This window comes from Podarcis vaucheri (genome assembly GCF_965113315.1).
Source record: "Podarcis vaucheri genome assembly, chromosome: 5".
Classification (NCBI taxonomy): Eukaryota; Metazoa; Chordata; class Lepidosauria; order Squamata; family Lacertidae; genus Podarcis; species Podarcis vaucheri.
This window is the reverse complement of record NC_138763.1, coordinates 25,987,746-26,000,932: the sequence shown is the minus strand read 5'-3', so window position 1 is coordinate 26,000,932 and position 13,187 is coordinate 25,987,746. Positions and strand designations below refer to the sequence as shown.

General features: G+C 42.4%; 1 protein-coding gene across 4 annotated transcripts in view; it reads left to right on the top strand.

Annotated features, from left to right (window-relative positions):
- The window catches only part of RNF13 (ring finger protein 13), a 48,984-nt gene that overhangs the window by 542 nt on the left and 35,255 nt on the right, over positions 1–13,187 (top strand). Inside the window, exons 1-2 of one of the 4 annotated variants that reach the window (XM_082224527.1) lie at positions 264–473; positions 11,674–11,800. In XM_082224527.1, the coding sequence (XP_082080653.1) occupies positions 11,687–11,800 (114 nt within the window). In that variant the 5' untranslated portion in view covers positions 264–473; positions 11,674–11,686. Of the gene's footprint in view, positions 1–263; positions 474–976; positions 1,111–11,673; positions 11,801–13,187 lie in introns of those variants that run through there. The other 3 variants (XM_082224528.1, XM_082224529.1, XM_082224526.1) reach the window with 3 other exon arrangements.

Below are 13,187 nucleotides of genomic sequence, written 5' to 3'. Positions count from 1 at the left end.
AGCGTCGGGTTTCGAGACGCTCGTCTGCGCAAAAGAGCGTCTGATGCGCCGGCCTTAAAATCGCTCCCCTTGTTTAACGCGGCCCCGTGCCATTTATGTAAAGGTGTGCTGCATTTGCCTTGGTTCTTAACCTGGGGTGGAACTGGGCTCGCGGTGATTGCTTGTGGTTTTGTCAGCTGGGTTTTGTGATGTAGCCGGTGCTTGTGATGACACGACTTAGGTTTTTCAGAGCCTCTGTTGGGGTTGAGCTGGAGGCGCAGGGATGTATATCTCCTGCACGCTCTCCTCTTAGTCGTTGCTAAATGGGGGAGCAGACATGGGGTAGCCGCTGCTTGCGCGGCCCTCAGCTGTGCGAGTCTCGTTTGCTGCCGGGTTCTGTGCTTTGGTCGTACTGAATCATGAAGTGGGTTAGAAATTCAGTATGGGTCTCTTCCTCCTCCTCCTGTAAATGTCATTTGTTTCCAGCATGCTGGGTAGGTGTACCCCCCAAATCTAACCCACATGGCCTGATTCTGGTGCTAGTGGCCTAAGCCGGCATTGTATATATATGAGTGTCCGTGCTCAAGGCTGGGGTGTGTTCCACAATTGTGTAATACTTTGTGGGGCTTCCCTTGATGATTTCAAGGAACATTAGGTAGCATTGAGTGCATCCAAATTGATGTGCAGCCTAATAGATGATGGGATCAGTTACAGATGGGTAGCCGTGTTGGTCTGCCATAGTCAAAATAAAAAAATTTCTTCCTGTAGCACCTTAAAGACCAACTAAGTTAGTTCTTGGTATAAGCTTTCGTGTGCATGCACACTTCTTCAGATACACGGTATCTTAGTTGGTCTTTAAGGTGCTACAGGAAGAAATTTTTTTATTTAGATGATGGGATGATACTGCAGTGTTTACCTTCACATCCTGTTATCTGCTAGAGATAAGTCATAAATGGCTTGGGACCAATTTGTGAGGGCTTTTCCTTCCTCTATGTAGCCAAGAATGCCCTATTTGGACAGCAAGGCTATGCGGGGAAGCGTTTTAAAGTGACTGCTCTGCAACTATCAAGTTTCCTGGAAATCTGGTAAAAGCTGAGCATGCCTTTACAAGTGTGTTGTAGGCTTACTTGGGTAGGTAGTTTTACAATTGCACTAAGACATTGGGCTTTACCATTTATTAATGTGCTGGCTGTACTGGGACAAGTTGACATCTAATTTTGTCACTTGTCCTGGGTTTTTGCTGTTTAGCAGCTAAGACTGCACCCTGGAAGCAGTTCCCATTCTACTCAGCATTGCATTGTAATTTTGCTACTAAAAACCTCTATTTAATATACTTATTGTTTGGGTGCTTCCTGCACCTACCTGTACTATTATGGTAGTAGCAGATAGTAGCTGTGAGATGTTACAACCAATAATATATTGGCTGCTTATACTGGTAGTGATTGCACCAACCTCTCCCTTTCCCAGGTCATTGGATAAATTTAAGAGCCTTATTTGTGATGTTAATTGTGATGTTATGATTATCTTAAACACAGGGATCCCACTATGTGGCCACTGAAGGCTATATCTATAGCTGCTTTTGTTTCTGTGCTGTAGCAGATAGCTGCTGGCACAGCATATTTTTCTGTTCAATTTGAAATTTGTTGGTGGCACTGATATAGCTGAAACAGTCATTGTGATGGCATATCCTAAAAACATTATTTGATTGTGCAGCTTGAGAATAGGCTTTAAAAAACATTCATTGATAAAGTGCCTAAAGTTTACTTAAATGCTGCACACAGGCCTGCAGTATCAAAGATAACACATGTGGTAAAGATATGGTGAGGGAAGATGAAAGCAAGGAAACACTGGCGCTATCTCTTGGAAGAGTCAAAAGGCAGCCTGAGCCATTGAGTGGGCCCTGCTGTTCTGTTTTTCTAATTCCCAAATGGTAATTGCCATGATAAGAACTCAAAGCCTTGAAGAAATCATCTGCTGAATATCAGACTTAAGCTGTCCCCCAGTAGAAGGGACTTGTTCAAGATAATTAAGAAATCACCATGGTAAGAATATAATCAGAATAATTTTGAATTCTCTTCTTAGTTTAGAAAATAAATTACAGAATTTGTAAGCAATAGAATAGGATTCAAAACCTGTTTGAATTCTTTTTTTTTAAAAAAAAATTAGAATTATGCTAGGTATAGTAGACATAGGATAGTTGGACTATATCACCCTTGTGGTCCCTTCCAACTCTACAATTCAGATTCTATGCAGTGCTAGAAATTAGCCAGGTGTGTTTTGCTCTTGGCATGGGTCAAATTGTGACCATGTGGAGATCTCTGGATGCCAGGTTGGTGACTGGGAAAAGCATAATGTCACGTAGAGAAGGATCTGAAATAGTTCCCTTAAAGCTTGAAATTGTTTTATTCTGGATTATTTTATTTGTTGTTTTAATGTGTTGTAAACTGCTTTGAGATTTGTTCTTTAAAATATAAAGCAGTATAGAAACGACATGAAGAATGATGATGATAAATCCCATTGGGGGAAACCTCTGGTACCTAAACATTCCATTGTGTCTACCGGAACCCAGGTTTAAGGGGCAATTTGGTGATTAGATTATATATCTGAGTTTCTAACATCTGAGATGTTATGTATTGGTCTCTTTGGTGTTATCTGTTCTTTTCATTTCATCTCATTTCATTTTCAGAAAGGCAGGATGTTAACTGTTATAATAAACAACAGTAGACTACATCTGTTTCTAACGAAATGGGCTCATATTAGTCTTACTGCATCCTTTCTTTTCTAGAGAATGAATTATATAGTCCTTCCCAATCACCTGGCATTGCTGTTACTTAGATGGAAATGTCATACTGAGAAGATACTTTGATTTTTATTTGCATTTAATGCACTTTAGAATTCAGAGAGCACTGAGCTCTTAGTTCTTACAGATTGCCAGGGACTGCTTGGTAGACTGCTGTTAGTTTAACACACTGCTGATCAACTTGTATTGTCTGATAAAGCAGTTAGTATATTTGCATATGGATTATGTCTGTGTAAATGGTGAAGAAGCCACAGGTCTCTCACACAGTAGGTCAGCTGTTCAGTATCACTTTGTTTTCAACAAAATCTGTCAGAGCAAAAATAAAGAAGTTCTGGACATGCTCTTTTCATACTTTCCAGATTAAACTTCCTCTATTAGATAAGTAGTATAGCTGATATGTTTCTCAAAACATAAGCTTAAGTGTTATTTCTACTGTTAAATGTGTGTTGGGTGACTAGCTCCTCCTCATGTGTTAATGGAACATTGACCAAACCAAGGAGGATCCCTGCCCAGCTATGATCTAATTTGTTGTAGGCACTTGGGTCTCAGGGAGTTGGTCAACAGCTTGAGAGGATTATCACTTGCAGGGGAATTTCAATCTGGAAAAGCACCCTGTGGGCGACTGTGAAGGATAAAGAGACAAAATCTGAGAAACAGATTAAAGCTCACCCATCAGATGCACAGGAAGAGAGAAGGTTTCTGGGACAGCTGTCAGGCACTTGGAGAATTAAGATTGGATCTTTTATTCAACTACATAACTTCTAAAATGAGAAATGTCTCTATACTGGAGCTTGTGAGTCAACTGATCTTCTGACTTGGCAGACTGAAGCTACAAGTTTTCTAGCTAGAGCTCGAAGCTGCATTGGACCAGTTTGGGTGTATATATTGCCTGAAGCAAGGATTCAAGGTCCATAACACTTCCATCTCCCCAACAGTCCACCCTATTGCTTTGTTGCCTGTTCAGTAGGCAACCCTGAAGCAACCTAACATGAACCAGGAGAGTATGGAATAAGGCCAGGGCATTTATCTTATATATAAAAATCATTTGAAGAGGTCAGTAAACATCAATCCCTTAAAGGTATATGTAAATTGCACTAGAGGCGTGGGCAGTTCTTAGCCTCAAATATGACCCTCCATTTCTGAGTCCCCAACAGTCTGAAGACCTGTGTCACACATAATTGTTCCTTGGTAAGAACGATTCTTGGAACTCTGAGCTTTTGATAGGGTTGGGAATGACCACTGTCTGAAACCCTTGACATCTGATTCTCAGTTGCTGTAGAGAATACTGAATTGATGGACCAATGATCTGGCTTTGTATAAGGCAGCTTCCTGTGTTTTCACAGGTGCTCAGGAAAATTCTGAGAGCAAAATGATTACGGTAAGCTGTTTCCCTAGTTATGGTATTGAGCAGCCTGATCTTCCAGTTGCTTTCATCATGCCCTAACCTAATTTGCAGTCTTCTTGGGTTGCTCTAATTTCAGGAGCCAGTGACTTGGCTTCTGAGTGGGTATCGTGAAGCTACCTGGCCTTCTAAATGGGGTGTAGGCACAGTATCTATTTCTATTTCTTTGCCTTAGGGAAAGGTGTACTGAGAAGCAAAATACAGCACCCCTGTATTTAGGTGGCTTGTAGATGCAGTTCCTGTAGCTTCACAAATATTGCACAATGTCCCTTCCATTGGTGCACTTAAATCTTGGGGTGGAAAAGACAGGACCAAAATACTTGGCCCACCTTTCCTTTCAGGTGGAAGGTGCTTGGCCCAGTGAACCGAAACATGCTCCAATACCTGGATTCAAATATCCCTGGTAGGTTCTCACAAAGTCACATTGAGTCATATTGAAGCTTGAGTCAGGAAATGTCTATGCAGTCAGAATGAGACTCTGTAGACAAGGGATGGGTCTGTTTTTAGTTCTGTAGGGCAGGGTAAGCAGGCTTCCATCTGGGTTACAATCAAGAGGAAGGAGAGCCTGCTGTTGGTCTAGGCCAGTGTTTCCCAACCTTTTTTGGGCAAAGGCACACTTGTTTCATGAAAAAAATCTCGAGGCACACCACCATGCCAGATGGGGAAAGGTCACTTTTTACTTATGTTTTTTTTTAAAAAAAGTAACAGCATAGAAGGTAATGGTTAGGCTAGCATCCCTCTTCCAAACACCAGGCGTGCTTCTTTCTCGTCACGTCCAGCCTCGCTCGGTTCCCCTTCGTTCACACAATTTCTATCGGCCCGTGCGAAACTTGCGTGCCCTCCTCGGCTCTCCCCTCACCCATGCCCTTGGGCTTATCTCCTCTTTCCCAGAGCGCGCTTTCGGCGACCAACTCTGCGGAATGCTCCCCTCTCCTAATGGTGGCTGGGCGCGTCCGTCATCGGGAGAGGGGTGGGATCTGCGGGCTGGGCGAGAGCTTGGTTGGCTGCCTCGGGATTTGCGCCTCTCTTCGGGTTGCGCAGTCGGGCGGCGGGTGTGCGAGAGAGGGAGAGCCGGGCAGGTCGCTCCTCTCTCTTTCCCTCTCTCCGCCCACACGCGCCTCCCCCACCCCACTCCGCCCGAGACAGCGGCGGGGACTCTGAGGCGGCGGCGGCGGTTAGAGCAAGAGCAGACGCGGGCGGGGATGGTGCGTCTCGGGGAGGCGGTGGCCTTTGCCGCTGCCACCGGCGGCAGCGCTCTGCTGGAGGGGCGCCCAAGATTATTGGGGGGCAGAGCCCCCCAAACGAATTTTTGAGGGGGCTCGGGCCCCCTCAGGCCCCATGGAGTCGGCGCCTATGCTCCTCGCCGCCGCCGCCCCGCCTCTCGCCGCCCAACTCGCCCGCCTCCCTCCCATGGCACACTAGTGTGCCGCAGAACACCGGTTGGGAAACACTGGTCTAGGCATTGGGTTAGGGGGTAGGTTAAGTGTTCCTGAGTATGTGCCTTTTATTTTCTCCCATATAAGAAGTGAGTTATTCCTATGGAGGAAAATAAAGCCCTTCTCTCAAAAATTAGGTATTGGCTGTTCTATCTGGGTGTAAAGTGGAGTGTCAAGTTTCTAAACTTCCCCTGGCCCAACAAAAAAGTGCCCAGTAAGGGTAGCGAGATCAAGCCAATATAGAGCTGGATGAGGAGGGGACCTAATTGGAAGAAGGTGGTGTGGTTGTGGGGGAGAGAATATTTTTCAGTCTTCATCTGGCCTTCCTGATTGTGATGCCACTTGCTAACTCTCTAATCTTTTCTCAAAAACTCACTTTTCCACGAACGTTTGACATACCCTGTAGTCTACATATCCCACTGTAACTAACCTGAAGTATATATAACTCAAATAATACATACTCTCCCGCTGTTTACACTGCCTCCATCATACTCTGACTCCTTTGTGTTGTATTTTAGATTGTAACTCCTTTGGGCAGGAATTTGACTTTTATGCTTTGTAAAGTGCTATTCATACTCAAGGATAGCACTACTCTCCCACATATCATAAAGATGCTTGCTTTCCTACTAAATATAGTAAAAGGTATACCATTGAATTATTGAGGACTGACCTCGTCTGACAGGGTTGGTGGCTTTATGGATTATAGATATAGCTTATTTTAAATTGCTGAGATGTTCTTATTTATTCTAATGTTCTTGCTTTTGGTTATTAGCCACCTTTGAGGTTTTAAAAAGGCATGCATGCATTTTTAATAAATATGAAAAAAGATCTAAAATGAGTTTGTAGAGCTATTCCTACTGGGCCTCTCCAGTTTTAATCAGTATATTTGTAGGTTGGTTTATTAAAATACTAATCACAAATTAAAATTAGCATGCACAGCCCATTCTTCCCTACCACCAGTGATGTTTTTGTTTTTTTACCCAAAGCTAACAGATATGCCAACTACTTCTTTTCTGTCCCAAATTTGATTTTGATTTTTTTAAAGTAAAATGTGGGCTGCTTCTCCTTTAGTTTGAGACCGAAGATAGCAGTTATCTTTCACAGGTGAAACTGCTGTGGCTTTTTCTCTCTCATTTATTTAGCAAGAAAGCCAACTAATAGTGTCCCATTGAAATCGTGTCAGTACTTCTTTTATCTGTATATCTTTAATCTATCTTTCATATTTCCAACAGGATAGGAACTCTTCTATGCTGCTGTGTTATTGAAAGATGGGTTCAGAATTGTTTATCAACTTGAGGGCCACTTTCCCCAGTAGGCAACATTTTGGGGGCCACATGCCAGTGGTGGTGGTACACTGAATATGAGTCTTATCTTTGTAGTCCAGTCACACAAGTCAGAGTTTTGTATGTATGTATCTGTCCATCCAGACAAGCAGTTGAAGGTCACATTCCAGCCAGGCCAAAAAACTGGAGGAGGGAGCAGCAAAGGGCCAGTGAGTCCTGTGGGCTGTGGAGAAATAGAAGGTCCCCAGTCCTGAAGTTCCTCATTTATGCTGCAAGATTTGTGTTGGAGAATATTCTATACTTTGATTTCCAAAACTTGTTGTTGTTTAGTCGTTTAGTCATGTCTGACTCTTCGTGACCCCATGGACCAGAGCACGCCATGCAAAAAAACTAATAAACTAATAAACATTAAAAGCTACCTTTGTTTTCAAAGTGAGTGGTAGCGTTTGTAAAATGGGAAGTTGGAGCTGTCACGTTCATGAAGTCCTTATAGTCTTTTATTTTCTTGTTCCTTGTATCTATTTCTTTCTTTTACCGGAATAGGAACACATCATCAGATTGCCCAGACACTTGCAATAGCATATATTCACACACCCCACTCACACACAAAAACAAAGATCATCACAGCCAATCACAAACAAACAACCACACCCTAGGCCAAACCCAACCTCTCTTACCACCAAAGGAACACAAGTGAACAGCACAAGCAACGCTGACACCAAACCCTACATACATTAAGCATAATAGGAACATCGCTCCCGACGCTACCCCCACCCATCTTCCCCCCTCCCCCCCTCCCCTAATGTCTCAACAAATGAAACGGATTTGTAAATATGTTCCATGGAAAAAATACGAGAGACATTACACTTCTGTAAAACAAGAAAATCTTTAATAATAATAATAAAAGAAAACAGTTGTTCTGCAATCAAAGTTCTTGTGATTTCAGTTTACCCTTTTTCTTTCATGCTCTACAAGTTAGTTCAGAACCTTCAGAGATCTGTCAGTTTTATGTATTTAAAAGCATTTATAAACAATGTAAGTGGTTTTTAAAAATGGGACTTCATGTAAAGTGGAGTCATTAAACTATTGACTTTGCTTGTGTTCAACGTTTCATGAGGAAACACATCTGGCTACAGCCTCAATTATATTCTGTAACTGGACTAGGTTCAGAAAAGCAACTTACAGAAGTATGTGAAAAGGAGTATTGGAGAAGGGGAATGCTTTGGGGCTCTTTCAGAATATTAATTAGGCTTGATTTTTGTTTCAGAGGCAACTGGGATTTGAAAATAGGTTGCATCTGATAGTTGATAGCTGTCAAAAGTGAAGAAGCTTGCCTTACTTTAAAAGATGAATTGCAACACTCTAGGAAGAAATAAGGTGGCAAGATCAGTGACGTGGCAATTTGTTCAGTTGTCTCAGGGCTAGGAGATCTGTTAAGCTACTGCTGGATAGTAAGCTTAAGGGAAGATGATGGAAAGGAAGTGAGGTTTAGATGGGCCAATCAGACTTAATTCTCAAACTGTCCATTCCAGGTCTGCTGTGATGCTAATGATGGCAGCTGAGGTTAGGACTTCAACAGCCATGGGTGCTAACAGGTGTGTTGTGGAGCAAATAGGTACTGCTGCGGCGGGAAGTTAAACAGTGTTTCCGTGTGCTCTGGCTTCTGTCACGGTGTCCCGTTGCGCCAGAAGCGGTTTAGTCATGCAGGCCACATGACCATGGAAAGCTGTCTGCAGACAAACGCTGGCTTCCTTGGCCTGCAAGCAGAGATGAATGTCGCACCCCAAAGTCACCTTTGACTGGACTTAACCGTCCAGGGGTCCTTTACCTTTTTACCTTACCTATTTCTGGTGCAATACTTCATGTATGTGATGACTCTGTCCCATTTCCAAAGAGAGATTTTTCTACAGGCAGGATAGTTGGAACATCTGTGAGACAAGTGCATGAAGCCTTGACAAATGGGAAATGCAGATTTTCGGCTTTCAAAAGCCAGGGCTCTCTAGACTTGGTGAAGTGTAAGGATAATGGACACTGTAGTATTTGAGGTGGTTAACGCATCTAAAGGATCTTTGCATTGTTGAGCAGTAGATTCTAGCCTGAAATTAGTTTTTGGAAAATAGTTAAACAAGAGCCAAAAAAGTGAGTATGTATTGTGTGAATGATTCAACTGCTCAGAGTGTAACGCCTTTCTGAAAGTCAGACTTTGCCTTTGAACATTAATAAGAAATGATAAGAAATTAATGCTATTAACTATGCATTCCAACCCAGCATAGTACTGTACTACTGAAACCCTCCGCTGCCATCTCTTGCCACGTGGATAGTTAAGCAGTGTTGATGATTCCAGACACCTCTTGAAAATCAGGGATGGTGGGGCTCTGCTAATATTTCCACAATTCATACAGAGGTGTGTTTTAACAGCCCCCCCCACCAAAAAAATGTCCAGTGTACCTCTGTGACTTTGCATTATAGGGGAAGATCAGTAGTGGTGGGCAAAGTACTCTTCGGGGAAGCTTAACATAAAAAGTACCTGCAAGATTAAGCTAGTGTCCCATCTAGTCCAGCACCTTGTTCTCATCATGGCCATCCAGATGTCTGTGGGAAGCCTGAAAGTGGGACCTGACCAAATTTCCGCAGTTTCCTGCAATTGAAAATTTGATAGCCATTGCTGTTCTTCTCACTGATGAAGATTGCCTCATCATCTTCCAAGGAATCAAAGAACCTACTCAACCAATGACCAGTTTATTTTGTGGGAGAATTAAGGCAGAACAGAACACCAGAGGCAAATGACATCTATGAAGTTAATGGTAGTGTCCCAAATTGGAATGCCCTCCCCAAGAAGTACAGCTAGTGCTAATATTAGTCCTTGCAGTCACAAATTAAAAATTTCTGTTTACCCAGGCATTTTAGAGTTTTCTTTTATTCATTTAACAGTTGTTTATTGCTGCCTCCAAGCTTTAATTTATTGATGTTTTTAATTGTTTTAATCTTATTTATTTGAGTGATTTTATATCACTTAATCATAGTTGTCTTTTAAGTGGCATATAGGAACTACAAAACATTAAGACTGAAATGAGTAAAAATTATAAAATTTCTCAGTTTAAAAGCCTGCTGGAATTAAAAAGTATTCAGTAGGCACCGGAAGTTCAACTGGGAGGCAATCTTTTTGACCTCAACTGGAAGGAAATTCCACAGAATACTGAACACGTGGCCCCTTGTGGATACAGGCTGTACATCTGAGCCATGGTGTATCACTAGCAGTGATTCTCTCAGGAAAGATGGTGATCAAACAGGTATATAAGAGATTAGGTGGTCCCTGAGGTATCCTGGACCTAAGTTGTGTAAATTCCATTTGGATAAAGGGCGGTTTAGAAATATTTTAAATAATAAAAACATTTAAAACTCAAAAGCACCTATGTATCCACTCAGAAATGTTGGAATTTGTGTGCATTCAGTTTCTCTAATGTGAATCAAGAGTGAGACCATAATAAAGCCCAGCAAAGTTTATCTTTGTATCCATCATTTGTTTTTGGAATTTTTCACTTGTGTGAGGCACAATCCAATTAAGCAAGAGCCTGTAGTCCCTGAAGGATGTGCTAAAATTCAAGACTTTTGTGTGCTCTGTTGGCCTGCATGTGACTGCTTCTGTGTACTAGGCTAGCGCCTGGAAGTTAGCACAAGCTCTAGTTGCCACAATGTGGCTAGTTAGGAGGATCACACTTTTCTTCTTCAATACATTTTGTGTTCCACAATTTGATAGGTTCAAATCATACATGTAGGGGCATTTATATTGGCTCTCAGATTGCAGCAGGTTAACCAACTTTACTTCAATTTTGCAATGACTTGTGGTAATCAAGTACAGTAGGCAGGTTTTCAGGTGTGAAGCAGATTGTAAGTGAGCATTTCAATTTCAGTATGGTTTAGTAGTGCCTTCTGATTCTATTAGTACAAGTAGATTTCAATTAATAAATCAGTGTTTGGAAGACTGAAACCATTAATGTAAATGAAAGCAGAAGGCTGGAGGAGTGTGTGTCACTTGATTGATAGAACTTGTAAATGACTTAGTAGATTTGTTTTAGAAGCCATTATGCTTCGTGTGCAGAGAACAATTATCTCACCTACCTGCCAAAGTCTGGTACAACTCATTAGCAACTTTTATCAATTCTAAGTAAATAATAAAGGAGTTGAAATTCAAAGTAAGTTATTCTTGCATGTTAATAAAGCAAAATATTTTAGCATAGTCCTTGGGTGACTGACTCTGTTTATGATCTTGTTTCTACAAGCCATTGGACTGGTAGAACAATGTTTGGGGTGCAGCTTAGTGTCTGCTGTGCTAGCAACTCACCACATCATTCATCTTTGCACTTGTCGTGTCCTTTGGCTTGGGATTAGCACTTTGCATTAACTCAGAGGACAGAATGGCACTCCTCTTGCTGCCTGTCACTGCACCCATCCCCAAGTATGATATAACTATGTGATATGAAGCCACAGAGCAGAAAGTGTATGTATTGAAGATGAGGAAAATGCAGAATGGGGTAGGATAAAGTATAACATGCTTTCTATCTGAGCATTTCATCAGAACAAACCTGTGTGCCTGATGAACAGAACAATCTTTTGGGGTTGGGTGAGGTAGAATCTGGCAGAAGAGCTGCCAAATCCTTGATTGAGCTGCACTTGCTTAAGTAACTTTATGTGCAGTAGCAGCTATGTGTATTTATTGGATCAGAGTGTTAATGCCTCCTGCCAGTCTTGACTTTCTTTGTTTTTGTCTTGCAGGAATTTAATTAAAATGCTGCTGTCAATAGGAATGTTAATGTTGTCTGCCACTCAAATCTACACCATTCTCACAGTTCAGCTGTTTGCTTTCTTAAACCTATTGCCTGTGGAAGCAGATATTTTAGCCGTAAGTATTATTTATTTATTTTCCCCTGTGGTTGGGATTCACCCAAAGGGCCCCCATCAGTGGAAGCACGGAACAAGGACTTCTGCTTGTACAGCAGGGCTGTCCCTCCCCCCCCCCAAAGCACCCCAAAATTGGCTGAGAGAGGGGCTGGATAAGCATCACAGCAATGCATGGGGAGGCGAAAGGGGGGCTTCTTCCATCTGGCAAGCCGAAATACTTTTGCAGATGGAGTGTTCATCATAGTGCAGCATTAAATTACACCGTGTGTGTAAAGCATTCCTAAAGAGACAGTGAGGTTGTCAAAGGATCCAAGGGGCTCTCAACCCTTAAACTGACATAGGAATATCTTTGAAAAATCTGAGCTAGCTTTTAGGTAATAGGGACACGAGTCGCGCTGTGGTCTAAACCACTGAGCCTAGGGATTGCCGATCAGAAGGTTGGCAGTTCGAATCCCCGCGATGGGGTGAGCTCCCATTGTTTGGTCCCAGCTCCTGCCAACCTAGCAGTTCGAAAGCATGTCAAAGTGCAAGTAGATAAATAGGTACCACTCCGGCGGGAAGGTAAATGGCATTTCCGTGCGCTGCTCTGGTTTCACCAGAAGCGGCTTAGTCATGCTGGCCACGTGACCTGGAAAAACTGTCTGCGGACAAACGTCGGCTCCCTTGGCCTGTAAAGCAAGATGAGTCCCGCAACCCCAGAGTTGTTTGCGACTGGACTTAATTGTCAGGGGTCCCTTTTCCTTTTTTTTAAATGGGTGGAAACTGATTTGGGAGGTAATAGGTTACAAGCAGTAATAGGTTACAAGCAGTGGGTGCAAAAAATGCAAATTTGTATGCATTTCCTGTTTTCTTTCACATGCTTGCTTATGAATATGGGGTTAGGCAGTTTACGCTTATTTTAAGATAGTAAAACTCTAATCAAGGGACTTCACTACATTAGTTCATCTACTTGCAATAGTCTCCACTTAGAACTTGTAAACATGCATTATTTAGCATAGAAGGTAGTAAAATGTCTCCAATGCAAAGAGGAATTGCCGTAGGAATGCCTGCATGGGGTGATATATTGCTTTTGATCTGCTGTTTCCATTTGATAAAGTTACTGTGTATAGTGACCTAGTCTGTTGGGGCTGATCAGTTCTAGTCAGGGGCCCAGTTTGTATCTCAATTCAACCATAGTTTATGTTAAACAATGGTTTAATGTGAATTCAAGGTTCTGATATATAAAGCCCTAAATGGTTAGTACCTGGTTACCGGCAGAATGCCTCTCCTATACCATCCAGCCTGGGGCACGAGAACTCCTGTGGAAGCACTGCTGGTAGTTCCAGGCTTAAGTAGAATCTGGGGGTCACTGACCTATTGGAGAGCCTTCTCAGCAGTAACACCATGGT